General features: G+C 34.4%; 1 protein-coding gene across 2 annotated transcripts in view; it reads left to right on the top strand.

The window, feature by feature from the left end:
- cc2d2a (coiled-coil and C2 domain containing 2A) overlaps nucleotides 1-15086 on the top strand; it is a 128520-nt gene that overhangs the window by 28315 nt on the left and 85119 nt on the right. For both annotated transcript variants that reach the window (XM_028801796.2, XM_051928676.1), the window contains exons 14-19: nucleotides 4995-5204; nucleotides 6733-6839; nucleotides 8463-8603; nucleotides 9811-9967; nucleotides 12745-12980; nucleotides 14362-14539. In XM_028801796.2, coding sequence (XP_028657629.2) covers nucleotides 4995-5204; nucleotides 6733-6839; nucleotides 8463-8603; nucleotides 9811-9967; nucleotides 12745-12980; nucleotides 14362-14539 — 1029 coding nt within the window. The remainder of the gene's footprint in view (nucleotides 1-4994; nucleotides 5205-6732; nucleotides 6840-8462; nucleotides 8604-9810; nucleotides 9968-12744; nucleotides 12981-14361; nucleotides 14540-15086) is intronic.

The raw sequence follows: 15086 nt of genomic DNA, 5'->3' as shown, positions 1-15086 counted from the left end.
AAAAAAATAATCGAGTATGTGTTCAGGTAAAGTACCACTTCCGGGTGATGGATTTGGCCCAAAAGTTAATACAGATCTATGGTGTAACAACCACATGCCGAATTTCATCCATCTATCTAGTTGCGTTTTTGAGTTATCGTGTTAACACACACAATTCCAAAAAATAGTATTGTTGGACACTGGTTAGTCTATAACGTCAAGATTCATCAAAATATCGAGGTCTAATTTTTTCATGGTTACTATACTTTCTCTATACTTTGTATATGAGAAAGTAAAAACGATTTCTCCTTTGCTAAGTGGCAGGTGAATTGCTGTCAACAAAAAGCACACAACTGAGAAATAAACTGAAATGTTACTCACTCGTGATTTTTCTGTCCATATGGTAAACGTTTTGTTGACCAGCACATTCTGATTTCAGCCGTTTGAATTACATCTTGATATACAACAAGCACAAAGAAAGGCGGCACGCAAATCGCTTTCTGTTTCACACGCTTTACGCACACGCACTCAGCTTGCTCTGTCACCGCAAATGCTGTGTGAACAGCCGCCCTCCATCACCAGCCACCGTTCACTGGATGAATATGTGCAGGCGGTTCGTGGTGGATGACTTTCTGTTTTAGAGTTAAAACTTACAAGGGTTAAAGACTAAAGGCAAGAATATTCATTCAAAAACCAAAACCAAAAATATTTTAGTAAATTATTATTTTATTTCAGTTAGTCTTTCCAGCTACTTTAATAGTTTCGTTTAGTTTTAGTTTTTCATTTCGGTTTTGTTAATTATTTTATTTCAGTTTACGAAAATGTTTTTTTAATAATAGTTTCAGTTTTGATTTTAGTTTTAGTTAACTATAATAACCTTGGTTCAGACTACTTTAAGCTAGAACGTGGTACCAGACAAGGATGTCCCTTGTCACCACTGCTGTTTGCAATCGCCATTGAACCACTGGCGGTTCACTGCTGAAATTCCTATCAGATAAAAGGGATTATCAGAGAAGGACTTGAACAGAAAATTTCTCTATATGCAGATGATATGGTTTTATATATATCAGACCCAGAAAACACTGTGCCTGCAGTTTTAACAGCACTTACAGAATTTCAAAAGTTATCTGGTCTTAGAATTAATCTGAATAAAAGTACATACTCTTTCCAGTGAATTCACAAGCATATAATATCAGATTGGACACCCTACCATTTACCATAGCAGATCAGTTTAAATACCTAGGGGTAAATATCACAAGTAAACATAAAGCTCTTTATCAACAAAATTTTGCCGTCTGTTTGGAAAAAATTAAGCAAGACTTGCATAGATGTTCAACCCTTTATCTCACTCTAGCCGGAAGAATTAATGTTGTTAAGATGAATATCCTTCCTAAACTTCTTTTTTTATTTCAAAACATTCCAATATATATCAATAAATCGTTTTTTAAGCAGTAAGATTCAACAATAACCTCATTCATTTGGAACTCAAAACACCCACGTATCCGAAGAGCGACCCTACAAAGACCTCAGGCAGAAGGTGGCATGGCTTTACCTAATTTTCAGTTTTATTACTGGGCAGCAAACATACAAGCCATAAAAACCTGGACACAAAAAAATGAACTTACACAGGCTTGGTTCGCAATAGAAGTAAAATCCTGTAGTACTTCTTTATTCTCCCTGCTCTGCGCTCCAATAAATGCAAGTTATCGCAAATATACTAATAACCCAATTGTGCTTTACTCACTTAGAATATGGAACCAACTTAGAAAGCATTTTAAGATGGAAAATCTTTTATCCGTGGCACCTCTGCAAGAGAACCACCTCTTTTAAACCTCGCAAACATATCCAGTTTTTAATATCTGGAAAAGTTTTGGGATTAAAATGCTCAGAGATCTTTATATAGACAACATATTTGCATCTTTTGAACAATTACGTTCCAAATTCAACCTCCCAGCTACACATTTCTTTCACTATCTTCAAATTAGAAATTTTGTTAAACAGAAACTGCCCGATTTTCCTTACCTCGTACCCTCCACCATGCTGGAAAAAATACTGCTCAATTTCGAGGAATTAAACACCATTTCCGCATTATATAAAATCTTATTAGAGTCCCTACCTTTCAAAGACCCAAGAGGACATTGGGAAGAAGATCTCTTAATCAATATATCAGAAAAGGAGTGGAAGGTAGCAAAGCAGAGAATTCACTCGAGCTCCATATGCGCAAAGCATAGAATTATTCAACTAAAAATTATATATCGAGCTCATCTGTCTCACTTAAAACTGTCCAAAATGTTTCCAGGGCAAGATCCAACCTGCGAACGCTGCAACCAAGCTCCTGCCTCACTGGGTCACGTGTTTTGGGCCTGCACCAAACTAACATCATTTTGGACCAAAATTTTTAAGTGCCTTTCAGACAGCCTTGGGGTCACAATCCCTCCTAACCCATTAACAGATGTGTTCGGGGTTCTTCCAGACGGACTTGAAGTGGAGAAGGACAAGCAAACGGTGATTGCATTCACTATACTTTTGGCACGCAGACTTATTTTGTTAAATTGGAAGAATCCTAACTCTCCTCTGATAAGTCAGTGGGAAACCGATGTTTTATATTACAGTGATCCCTCGCTATATCGCGCTTCGCCTTTCGCAGCTTCACTCCATCGCGGATTTTATATGTAAGCATATTTAAATATATATCGCGGATTTTTCGCTGCTTCGCGGGTTTCTGCGGACAATAGGTCTTTTAATTTCTGGTACATGCTTCCTCAGTTGGTTTGCCCAGTTGATTTCATACAAGGGACGCTATTGGCAGATGGCTGAGAAGCTATCCAGCTTACTTTCTCTCTCTCTCTCTCTTGCGCTGACGTAGGGGGGTGTGAGCAGGGGGGCTGTGTGCAGCTGCTTCCTGAAGGACATGCTGCACGGAGCTTCGCATACTTAAAAGCTCAAAGAGCACGTATTGATTTTTTTTATCTGTCTCTCGCTATCTCTCTCTCTCTGTCTTCCTGCTCCTGACAGAGGGGGTGTGAGCTGCCGCCTTCAACAGCTTTGTACCGGCGGTGCTTCGCATACTTAAAAGCCAAAAAGCCCTATTGATTTTTTTTTTGACTGCTTGCTTTGCACTCCTTTGAAAAGGAAGATATGTTTGCATTCTTCTAATTGTGAGACAGAACTGTCATCTCTGTCTTGTCATGGAGCACAGTTTAAACTTTTGAAAAAGAGACAAATGTTTGTTTGCAGTGTTTGAATAACGTTCCTGTCTCTCTACAACCTCCTGTGTTTCTGCGCAAATCTGTGACCCAAGCATGACATTCTAAAAATAACCATATAAACATATGGTTTCTACTTCGCGGATTTTCCTATTTCGCGGGTGGCTCTGGAACGCAACCCCCGCGATGGAGGAGGGATTACTGTATTTGAAATTGGAAAAAATCAAATTCTCAGTTAGAGGATCTGTACAGAATATTTTTAAAACCTGGCAGGATCTAATCAATATTATTTTAGAATGAGAGAAATAACTATTACCACATTTAATTCTCTTCTCCATTTTTTTATTTACCTATATATATTTCTTCCTTTCTTTTGTTTATTGTTGCCTTATTAAAAAGCCCTAAGCAATTTTCCTTTGGCTAAGCTCTCCTTCTCAGGGGTGGGGTTTGATTTGTCTTCAATTTTTTTTTGTTATAAATTGATCTATTTGTATGGAATGATTACAATAAAATTAATAAATAAAATTTAAAAAAAAAATAGAAAACTGAGTTTTTTGGAAAAAATATTAGCCCTCAAAGAGTTGCTACTGAACATGGACATTTTATGCTGCTCCCCGAAAGAAGAAAATGTTTCTGCTGGTATCTGTTCAGATAAAAAAGAAAACAGATTTAGAAATGTTAACTTGCTGTTCCTTGGAAGGTGACTGTTATAATGTTGTGATCGTGGCTTTGGACTCTGAGGGTAACTTGTTTTTCTATAACAAACTAGATAAAACATTAATGCCCTGGCAGTGGCAAGTAGCTTTGGTTTTATATTTGATTTGATTACATTAATATTTAAGTACAGATTTACAAGAACTATTTTAGCTGCTACTATGTAAAGGGAATACTGCTGTTAAAAAGCACCTTATTTGTTTAAAGTGTTTGCAAACCAAATACATGTAATGCACTTTTGAGTTCATTATTGAATTTTGCACATAACTATGTGATTGTTGTGATTGTCTGCGATTAATCGCGATTAAAAATTTTAATTGCTGGCCAGCACTAATATCTAATATATATATATGACACACAATATGTGTTTCGCCCTAATTGGGTACATGCACATTTGCTTTACAGGGATTGAACCTCGTGATGTCAGCAGCTGAGGCAAAGCCTCTGACATTGTACCACGGCGGCTGGTTCATTTTCTTGTCAGGGTGAAGATTGCAGTATTACATTCATAGGTCTGAATTGCAATCTGATTATTTGGAAGATTACTTACCAGGTAACGCTTGTGGTTGGTCGGCTAGTCAGTAAACATCCACAATTAGGGTTAAACACGTATCCTGTACTCTTTTTATTAATTGTCAGGTTTGGTATCACATATCTATGATCTGCTTCTTGCAAATGTGAGGACATGGCGGATGTTTACCAACTGGCTGACCAACCACAAGCATTGGGAATGGTCAGTAATGATTATAGCCTGTGAGACTTGGTCAAGTGCATGATATATATGGTTCAGGAGGAATGACCATAGAAAAGAGCAGCTCAAGTTTACACTGTTTTTTTGTGTCCTAAATTATCTTCATTCCTTCTCATCTGAGTTATGATGAAAGGCTTTCTTTACTCTATAAAATGTCCTTCACATGAGCTCTTGAAAGATTAAACCATACATTGTTTAATTTGGGAGGTACTTATAAAAATGACCTTGTCTTACTCCATAAGAAGTTTCTCAAATGAACTCTTAACAAATTAAGGTGTGTATTCTTTCTTTGGAAAAGCACTTATAAAAAATGTCATTAATTGTTTCTGTTTCTTAAATTACAGGCTACAAAATCAAAATTCACCAATCACTATATACTTGGTACTGGAGACCCACAAGGAGACTTTCAATTGGACATTGATGTTTCAGGACTGATTTTCACTCACCATTCATTATTTAGCCGTGAGCATGTCCTGGCAGTCAAGCTGGCTCAGATGTATGATCAATTTCTTGTGCGACAACAGAAGAACCTCAGCAATCTACTGACAAATAAGGTTCTTTCTATTATTTGAATGATGTTTTAATGTATTCTATGCAGCTTTCAAAATTTAAATTAAACTTTCCCCATTAATTACAAAATGTATATTTAATTGAGAAACAAAGAAAAACAGCCTTTTAGCTGTAGGAAGCTGGGTTTGAATCCTGACTCGGTCAGAATTGTAGTCATGTAAATGCAGTTTTCTTAGTTTTTACTTTTACATATTATTTTCTTAGGATATTTTGGTTTCTTTTTACATCCCAAATGCACACATGTATGGTTTCTTATATGAAATACTCTTGAGTAAATGCAATTGCATATATCAGTAATCCTTGTGGTGCAAGAGGTGGACTTTAAAATGCTGCCAGTCTTTACAAGTCTTTGGGATACAGGAGGAAACTGGAACTCCCAGAGAAAACAACAAGCTACATGCAAACTACAGGCACTATTCTAGCCAGAAATCAAATCTTGATTTACTAGAATCATGAGGCTGCAGCAGAAATATTCAGCTGTAATGTAGTCCTTTATTGCACAGTGTCAAATCAATAAAATATTTTAAACATGGAAGATTTTGGAAAGAATATTAAAAATAAGTTATGAAGGAGCTAAGTGTGGTGATTTCTAAAAACTGGATAATTTTAGTACTTATTTTCTAGCAAATCACAGGGTCTGCATGTGACTCACTATGTGCACTAGTATTGCGTATAAAAACTATGACTTGAGCACATTTGATTATGCGTCTGCTGCTGGTATATGTTTTGAATCATGTACACAGTGGTTTGACAGCAGATGAATATTAAAATCAGATGATATCACAACACTGACTGCTTTGCCTCTATATCAGACACTCAGTACACTTTTGTTCAGGGCATCATTTGTTATAAGCAATGGCTGAATAAAACCATTGATGAAATAGCCTTGGAGAGACCAATGGCAACAAATATGGATACTGATGTTAGTGACTGGTCTATAGAAAACTGATGATTACTTGTGCATAGGTGGAAAAAGTCAAATTACACTTACAACAGAAGTTGTAAGGAGATGCATGAACACGAGTGAACACCATCCTCACAGGTGGCGCAGTGGTAGTGCTGCTGCTTTGCAGTAAGGAGACTGTGGAAGATTGAGGGTTCGCTTCCCATTTCCTCCCTGTGTGGATAGCGCTTTGAGTACTGAGAAAAGCGCTATATAAATGTAATGAATTATTATTATTATCCTTTTGTCCAAGAAAAAGTCCAAGAATCTGTAATGGATTGTGTTACTTTTAGTGTTCGTTTGTTGTCACAGACATGCTTCAGTAGCATGGAATGCATGTTTACTTAAATTGAAAATTTCACCACTTCTATATATTATATTCCATTATGTATATTTTTTAATTTATAAGAAATGTTTTATTTCAGAGCACATTTTCACAAGGCAAATTAATGTTTGATTTGAAAAATACTGATCTTCCTCTTTCAAAAATTATATGAAAATGTGTGCACATTATTGAAAAACTGAAAAAACTTCATTGAAAATAAATTTTATTGCTTTTGTCTTTTCAGCTGCATGCACTGAGAAATGCAGTACAAAATATTATGCAGCTGCACGGTGGGTTAATCTTAAATCCGGCAACACAACATCGAGTTGAAGAGTATAAAATGGAAATCAGGTATGCCAGTACACACATGACACCTCAAGATCATCACAGTGCAGTTTTGCAAATTGTCTTCATGTATTTCTTTTTCATCATATTTTTAAAAATGCCTCAACTTCTTTAACCACCAGAAGACATCTCTGAGTTCAAGTGACACACAAATCCAGCAAATTATGCTTTATGTAAAATACACTATTTTAGCTGTAAATGTATGTCAAAGGGCATAATATGATAAAGTTTTAATTTTTGAAACTGAGGCTGACCAGTTCTCAATAAATACTAAGGATGCTCCATTAATTCCAGAAGGAATCAGTTCCAAAAGAATCAGATCAGAAAAGGATGATTGCCAATTGTCAGAAGAAAGAAGCACAGGAGATTTCCATTGTGTGACAAGAAGTATTTTAACCGCTGTAAAGCCAAGACAGGGCAGTTCACACTGGTGAGAGGCTAGAGCATTGAAAGGCCCAACAGAAATAGAGTTTGAGGAATACAAATGACATTTGTAGACAGAAAGGAAAAAGGAAACTGGCTTTTCTGTAACTAGAAATAGAGAACAGGAGGGCAGTGCCAGAACATATGGAGGAAGGTTCCAGGGAAACCAAGGGAACATAAATGACAAAGTGAATTAGAAGAAAGACAGATGAGAAAACAATTATGTGGAATAGGGTAAAGCCTATGAATTATTTTGTGTTAGTTTAATTGGTAGCTAGGGTTTCTGAAACAAAATCTCACATTCTTAACAATATTTTACCAGCAGAGAGAAGACAGAGAAGCAAGATCACAGGATCGTTGTCAGATTAAAATAAGTGTTTTGTAGGTAGACTTACAGAATAAAAGTAATGAGTAGAGACAGGTTTCTTTAAGGGAGTAAAGGAGCAAAACAAAGAAAAGAGGGTGCAAAGGAATCTGGCCTTATAAAAAGATGCTACATGCCCTGAACTTTATGAGTTGTAAATAAAACAAAAAAAGGATGAACTAGGAAGATGAACATGAGACTGAAAAGGTTTACTCCATGGCACTGCCAGAGAGGAAAATTGCACACCTTGCCACCATTGACAGGGCAGATCTGTGAAAGGTGGAAGTGCGCATATGCCATTTTATTCTAGAGACTCTCAAATGCTCATTCTAGAGTTTACTAGCATGATGCCATAAATCAGTAGTGTAAGACAGCCCTGTCCTTAAAGACAACCTTAATGATTTTGGCTTTAACAAGATTGTATTCTTTATCACTTTTATTTGTGTCTCAGCTCCTGATGCCTTTTTTAAGGCAAGTCATCTTTATAAAAGTATACTTTCTGTCTACAATAAAGAAAATTTGATAACTGTATAATCAATTTTCTTTTGAATTATAAAAGAACTGAAGGTTTAACATTCTTTTAACTCATTTTCATGCCTTTTCTTATTTTAGTAAGTTTAGAGAATAATGCTTATTTATTTATTTTTCTATGTTTGTTAGTAACCTTTCAAATGAAAAGTTTATTGGTGTAGTTTTCATTTTAGCTTCTCCAGGATGGTGGATAGAATATTACTTTTCTGTGTCTTTCAGTTAATTTAAAGTAATTACTAACTGGCTACAGATATGTATGGCTATGTGTTATAACCAGTCCCATTTGTATTTTTGTATTTATATTAAAACAGACATACAAGAAAATTGCTCAATCTTGAACTAGAAAAGGATCGGATGTTGTTGAAGGGTATTATAAAAGTTTGGAAGGATATAAAGGCACTACGGGAGTTTCAGAGATTTACAAATACTCCACTTAAGCTCCGTTTAAGAAGGTTATAATTTTGCTTTATTTGTCAATGATGTATAGCAATTTTTACATTTTTGCATTATTTCTTTGTTACATTTACTTATTGTTTTGTGAAAAGGACATATGTATCCTTATAGAAAGGCTACAATAAAATATATTTTCTTTAATTGTATATGTAATGTATCTGAAATATTCCTAAAAGCTTTATGGCTCAGGTATTTAAGTATGGATAGGATTTTAAGCAATAACTGTTTCATACTGTTACAATTGCATACCCTACATTTGTATTAGTGTATACTGAAAGTTTATTGGTGTAGCATAAATCCACAAATAAGATTAGATTGTATGAAACTTAATGTATATCAAAAGTAAATTAATAGAATATTATAGTGTGGATATAAAACGGTATTTTACTGAGGCACTTGTGTCCTCTTCAATAAACAGAATGCTCACGGTAGGTTGGGCATTTAATCAGTTTAAGCTTATCAGAAAGTGAGGTTTACTCAATGTGAATTTCTTGGAGCCCAGATAAATTTTGCAATATAATCCACACGTACAACTTTGAAATAATTTTCCAGAACAAACAATGACGGAAAAGGGAACAATAGATGATATAGGAGAACACAAGGCCATGGTAACTGAATGCAGTACTAGGAAAAACTATAGCCATCTGCTTCTTATTTAACATCTTCAGGAACTGCTTCTTGAGTTCAGTTCAAGTTGGGAAAAAAATCTATACAACTGAGTAAATTTGTCTGACTATAGTGAATTTTACATAATACTTCACAATTCGTTTTGCAAAGTACACAAGAACACACTCAAGAACAACAAGATGGGTTTATACAACATAAGGTCATTGAAAATATGATGAAGCACAGGGATATAAAAAATGTCAGTAATCTGTAAAATAAAATTGAGTTCAGAATTCAAAATAGTACATTCATGTATCATGAGTATATCAGGTACACAAGTATAATCTTGCAATTAAAATGGACAGGAGCATAACTTTTCAAAAATTCACCAGACGAAGGGTATGTTTTTAGGTGATTTGTCAATGTTAATACAGTACTAGTAAAACTACTCAGATGGTCCTACAGAGAGAATTACAGAAAGGAGGATTTATAAAGCTTGTTAGTTATTTACAGAACCAATAGGTAAACAGTGGGGTTTTGGAATAGTGTAAAGTAGGTGTACAAAAATTTACTTAGTTATAATTATTGTTTTCTTTTTAGAGATGAAGTAAACAAAATGGAAGAAGAGCAGAATTATGAATCTGAAATCCAGGCTGAAGTAAGTGAGCTAGTTGAACAGTACGAAGAAGAATGTCAAAAGAAACTTACAGATTATGAAGCAAAGTATGCAGAATGGAAAGCATGGAAAAAAAAGCAAGTATGTTATGTTTCTTTTTCTTTTATTCTCTTGTTCAGAAAAGTACTATATGTAATGTCTTTGCATATATGTGTACATATTATAATTGATGATTACAGAAAAGGAATTAATATGCTACTTGGATCTGCTTGATCATCTTTTTTATATACATAAATGAATAACATTTCTTTCCTCAGTCTGTAGTCTTTCCGTAGTATTCAGTGAATTTTGAAAAGTACACCTCAAGAGTTTAGCTATATAGTCACATACGATAAGAATACAATAAAAGTTATGAATTTACCAAAATATATGTCAAATCCCATTATAGTGAATACAGAAGTAATGAAATTTTTACAATAACAAATACTTTTTATGGGCCTGGACAAACATTCATACAATATAATATTAAATGAATTTCATTTTAATGAAATGTAAATTTCAGTATAACAAAATGTTTTTTGGGCAAAGAATGGCCGCCAAAAATAATAATGCGATGCAAAAACTGCTTAATTCTGCGCCTACACTTTCTGTGTTGAGTCTCAGGAACCCTAGATCAAAGCCTGGTATTAAATGTTTTAAACATCATGTGAAAAGCATGTTATGTGGTAAGCCTGATCCCGAAGAGGACAACAAATTAATTAGTTTTCTGTTTACCAGATGCATCAGAGCAGCTACAGAGCTGTCCTTGTGCCTTTGCCGTTAGAGATGGAAAACTGCGGACACAATAGTATATGTATTTTCCCCATATTTGGTATAAAGAAATATTTTTATGGTCCCATGAGTTTTGTTATAATGGGATTCCACCTGTATATGCAATATGTAGTACCACTGAAGTTTATTTTTCACATTTTAGTCCAATGTAAAGGTAAATTTAGCATGATAATAAAGGTATAACATGCAGTCAGTATTTTTTTGTAATTAGAGTTTAGTGGCTTTGATTACTGCAATTGAGATTTTTCAGGGTTTTTTTTTTACTTTAAAAGCTAAATGCTTGAGTTTAGGATTGAAATTGGAATTCACAAATTTCAGATCTTTGGCCTGTTATCATATAAATCAGGGGTGTCGAACTTCGGTCCTGGAGGGCAGCAGTGGGTGCAGGTTTTCATTCTAACCATCTCCTTAATTAGTGATCAGTTTTTGCTGCTAATTAACTTCTTATGCCTTTGTTTTAATTGACGTGACTCAGATCCCTTAGTTGTTTCTTTGTCCTTAATTAGCAGCCAAACAATAATGAGACACAAAACAAGCAGCCACATGACCAGCTATCCTGTGTCCATCACACAATAGCTGAAAATAAAGAAGGGTGAACATCTCAGTAAAACAGACAATCAACAGTTTTGGAAATGTCTGCTGTGGCAGAACAAGAGCAGCAACAAGCCATGGAATTAAATGACGGGTTCAATTAACAACAAGAATCAGCATATCATTTAGAAACTGGTTGGAGTGAAATTGGTTGGAATTTGAATCCCCAGTTTAATTGATAATCTATTGGCTCGTTTCATGTCTAATTTCTGTTTGGCTGTCATTTAATGAAGACTAGGGGGCTTTGCCAAACCCCGTGTTTGGTTTTCCGGATACACACTTTTTTAAGATTATTTTTTCTTTGAATTGTTGCTATTTCATTAGTTTCACTTTTATTTCAGAACTTCTGTAGAAACAATATTTGTAATCTTGCGAGTCCCAATATGCTGAATCTTTTTAATGAGGCCAGGATAGGTTTCTCTGTTTGGAATTTCAGCATAGACAAAACGAGCTACATCATCAGCAGTTAATATATTTTTTTTACAAAGTAAAAAAGTAAGTAGAGTTCTGCATTGGACTTCTGTCTGTAAAGTCGTGCTATTTTCCTCTCTTAAGTTCCAAAAGTACATGGGGTTACCAAGGTGATACCCCAGCTTTTGTCTAGGTTTTTGTACAAGGGCTAGACAGAACGTTTTTGACTCCTGAGGTAAATTTAGCTTTTTAAATAAGCAGACAGATAAATATATATACATTAACAAAGTAACCAATAAATGCATGTGCGGTAAACTCCATTTTTGAAATTCTCAAAATTCTTTATTTGTCACATGCACAGTTATACAGACAACACACAGTGAAATGCATCCTGATCCACTTATCAAAAACTGTGCAAAGTTAGAAGAATATCTGTTAGATTAACAAAATGTCATAGATTGAAAGGTAACAGTATAGTAGAACATAATAAATAAGTAAAATTTTGTGAATAAAGTAGAATTAAGTGTTAAGGTGCAACAGTGTAGTAATTATTGTGCAAAACCAAAGTTAGACTGGTGCATAGTTAAATGAGGAAGTTTGTTTGTTTGCGCTACTGCAAGCTTTACTTTCTTTTTTATATTTTCTAATTTTCCTACTAATTTTTCTACTTTCATATCCTTTAACTTTCTCAACATGTGTATAGCGCCAACGTTTTTTTTTTTTTGGTTTTTCTTGAGCCTTTCTAATTTCCCTGGTTTCATAGTCTTTAACCTGCTCTGCATGTGTCAAGCTGGTACATAGTGAAAGTGTTATTTTTCTCCTTTTTCTTCATATAGTATAATTGCTACTGGGACACTGTTTTATTATTTCAATTACATTATGCATTATATCCATTACATTTGTTGCATTGTTTCTTTGAATTACACAATAAATAATATTAGAATTTTATGTCTCTGGTATTGATATAAAATGTGACAGATCATTGTTGAAGAATGTTTACTGTATTTATAATGATAATATACAGTAGATTATGATGCATCTTTTTGTCAGATTTACTGTATTAATACTGTTTTTTAATTATCCAGAAGGCCAAAAGAAAGAAGAAGCAACAAGAAGATGAAGAAGTACATGAGGAAGAAAGCATTTTAGAGATGGAAGGAGAACCAACCAAACCACAGCGTCCTGATCCAGTAGACCGTGCAGCTTTAGAACAACAAGTTCGTGAAAAAGCATTTGCCATTCGCAAAAGACCAGGGGAACCTATTTTAATTCCAGAGCTTACCACTGCTGGCAATGTTACACCAAATGAGCTTTGCCCAAGGTAATTTGAGCAAAGTTATTGAGGAGATTGCAGTTTTATGAAAAAATTATGTTCTGTACAGTTTACATTTTTAGAAATATCAAAACTCTTCATGTGTTAAGCTACATTATCTTTCAAGTGAAACTGAAATTGAGTTTGTGTTTTGACAAAACACTAGGATGTATTTTTAAATTCATATATTTGCTACATCTCTTTTTAATGATTTCTAATGATTTTTTTCAACAGTAAACCAGAATCCTTTTATAATAAGGCTGGGTTTCCATACTTAATATCAACAAATGTGGTTATATTTGATACTAAAATATAGTATTTTTATTATTTTTAATTGTGTGGTATATATTATCTTATCTTAGATTAGATTACATTAGTTTGATAAACTTTATTAATCTGATGGGGAAATTCAGATGCATACAGCAGCAGAAACATAAAAATAACAAGGATACAGATTCACAAGGGAAATAATACAGCCAATCAATCAATCAACAAACAAATAAATCAATGTATATTTTGCAACTATTTCAGGATTAATTTAAACAATACATCTGGGAGGAAGCATTGAATTGCTAGATAGCTGTGGGCGTAAAACATCCCCAGGTGTGCTTCTTAGCACACTGTGGTGGAATGAGTCTGTGGCTAAAAGTTCTCCAAGATCTATCAAAATGTGTATTGATGTTTATTGTTCCTCTATAATGCAAGTAATGAACATATTAAGTTTATGCCCACAAAGCCTACAAAAAACATTCAAAATTTGGTTTTATCAGTGCTATATGCTCTGGCACAAATTAAATGATGCCATATCTGATTTACTAAAGCCAAATGTTCATGGGAAGTAATTTTTGCATATATTAAACTCATTGATACAATTTTGGATCTAGATTTAGATATACATTTTGTATGACACAGACACCATTTTTTTCTTCAGTTCTCTCTCACAATGCAGAGATGTACTTGTTAGATTAGAGAAATTCCCTTTATGATTGTGCTGTGCAGTGGACTTGTGTCCCAACAAGAATTACTTTGTGTGTGTTCTGCTCAGTACTGCTGAGATTGGCTTTGACTGTCTGTTGGTTTGTATTGGAATGAGCAGAATAAATTGATAGATGTATTGACTATAAAGACCGCTTATACTTATGTTACTTCTTTTTGCATTGTAATAACAAAATATTTGTAAATTTTTTATTTTATTCATTTTAGCTTACTGTATTAAAGCAATATGCTCATTTAAACAGTCCTAAAATAGGATCGAGGTAAGACCAAATTCATATACAAGTTGTTAATTAGCTGTTAACTGATATTACTGTGAGATGTGAATTTTTGCAAAGTACTATTGGCAAAATGGTAAAAATAAGTTGTTTAATAAAAGTTGATCAATCTCTTTTAGGGGTGAAATTTTACGCAGAGAAGATACCCTGAAGCGCTCAGTCTTCATCAAAGTTGTTTTTAATAACAAAGAAGTTTCCCAGACAGCTAGCCGCACTTTAAATTCTGATTTCAGGGTACATTTTGGACAGATTTTTAACTTGAAAATAATTAACTGGCCGGAAAGCTTGAAACTACAAGTAAGTGTGCTTTGTAAATAGTACATGAAATACTTATTACTTTTCTTTTGTTGCATTATTGTAAATTATATTTATTTTTGTTTGTATGTATATATTTTTTTTTTCTTTTCATTTATACAGTACTAGTCATTTAGCCCGTTACAATAACAGGCGCTAGAACAGTAGTTCATAAACATTAGTAGGTACAGTCTATATTAAATGGCAAGGGACTTTGACCTCATTCTTTTTGTTGGTCATATTTTTCTTTCTTTCAGCCTTTCTTTTGTTGATGTTTACTTGCTGAGCTGACCGTTCTTCGTGGGCTGCCGCCGTGTATTGTGTGTCTTTAATTTTCTGTGACAGTAATACTGTCTTGTACGGCTCTATTCAATAAGGGCGCGCACAAAAGGCGAGCTTCAAAAGGGCGACCTCAATTGAGCGAGGCGAATAAGGGCTCGCCTTTTTGTGCGCGCCCTTATTGAAGGATACCGTCTTGTACGTCCACTGGCTTTTACGTCCGTAATATACCTTTAATTTTCTCTGGTGTTAATACAGGCGTGCGCGTCGA

Source organism: Erpetoichthys calabaricus, chromosome 5 (genome assembly GCF_900747795.2).
Source record: "Erpetoichthys calabaricus chromosome 5, fErpCal1.3, whole genome shotgun sequence".
Classification (NCBI taxonomy): Eukaryota; Metazoa; Chordata; class Cladistia; order Polypteriformes; family Polypteridae; genus Erpetoichthys; species Erpetoichthys calabaricus.
The sequence above is the reverse complement of the archived record's forward strand: the minus strand, read 5'-3'. Positions and strand labels throughout refer to the sequence as shown.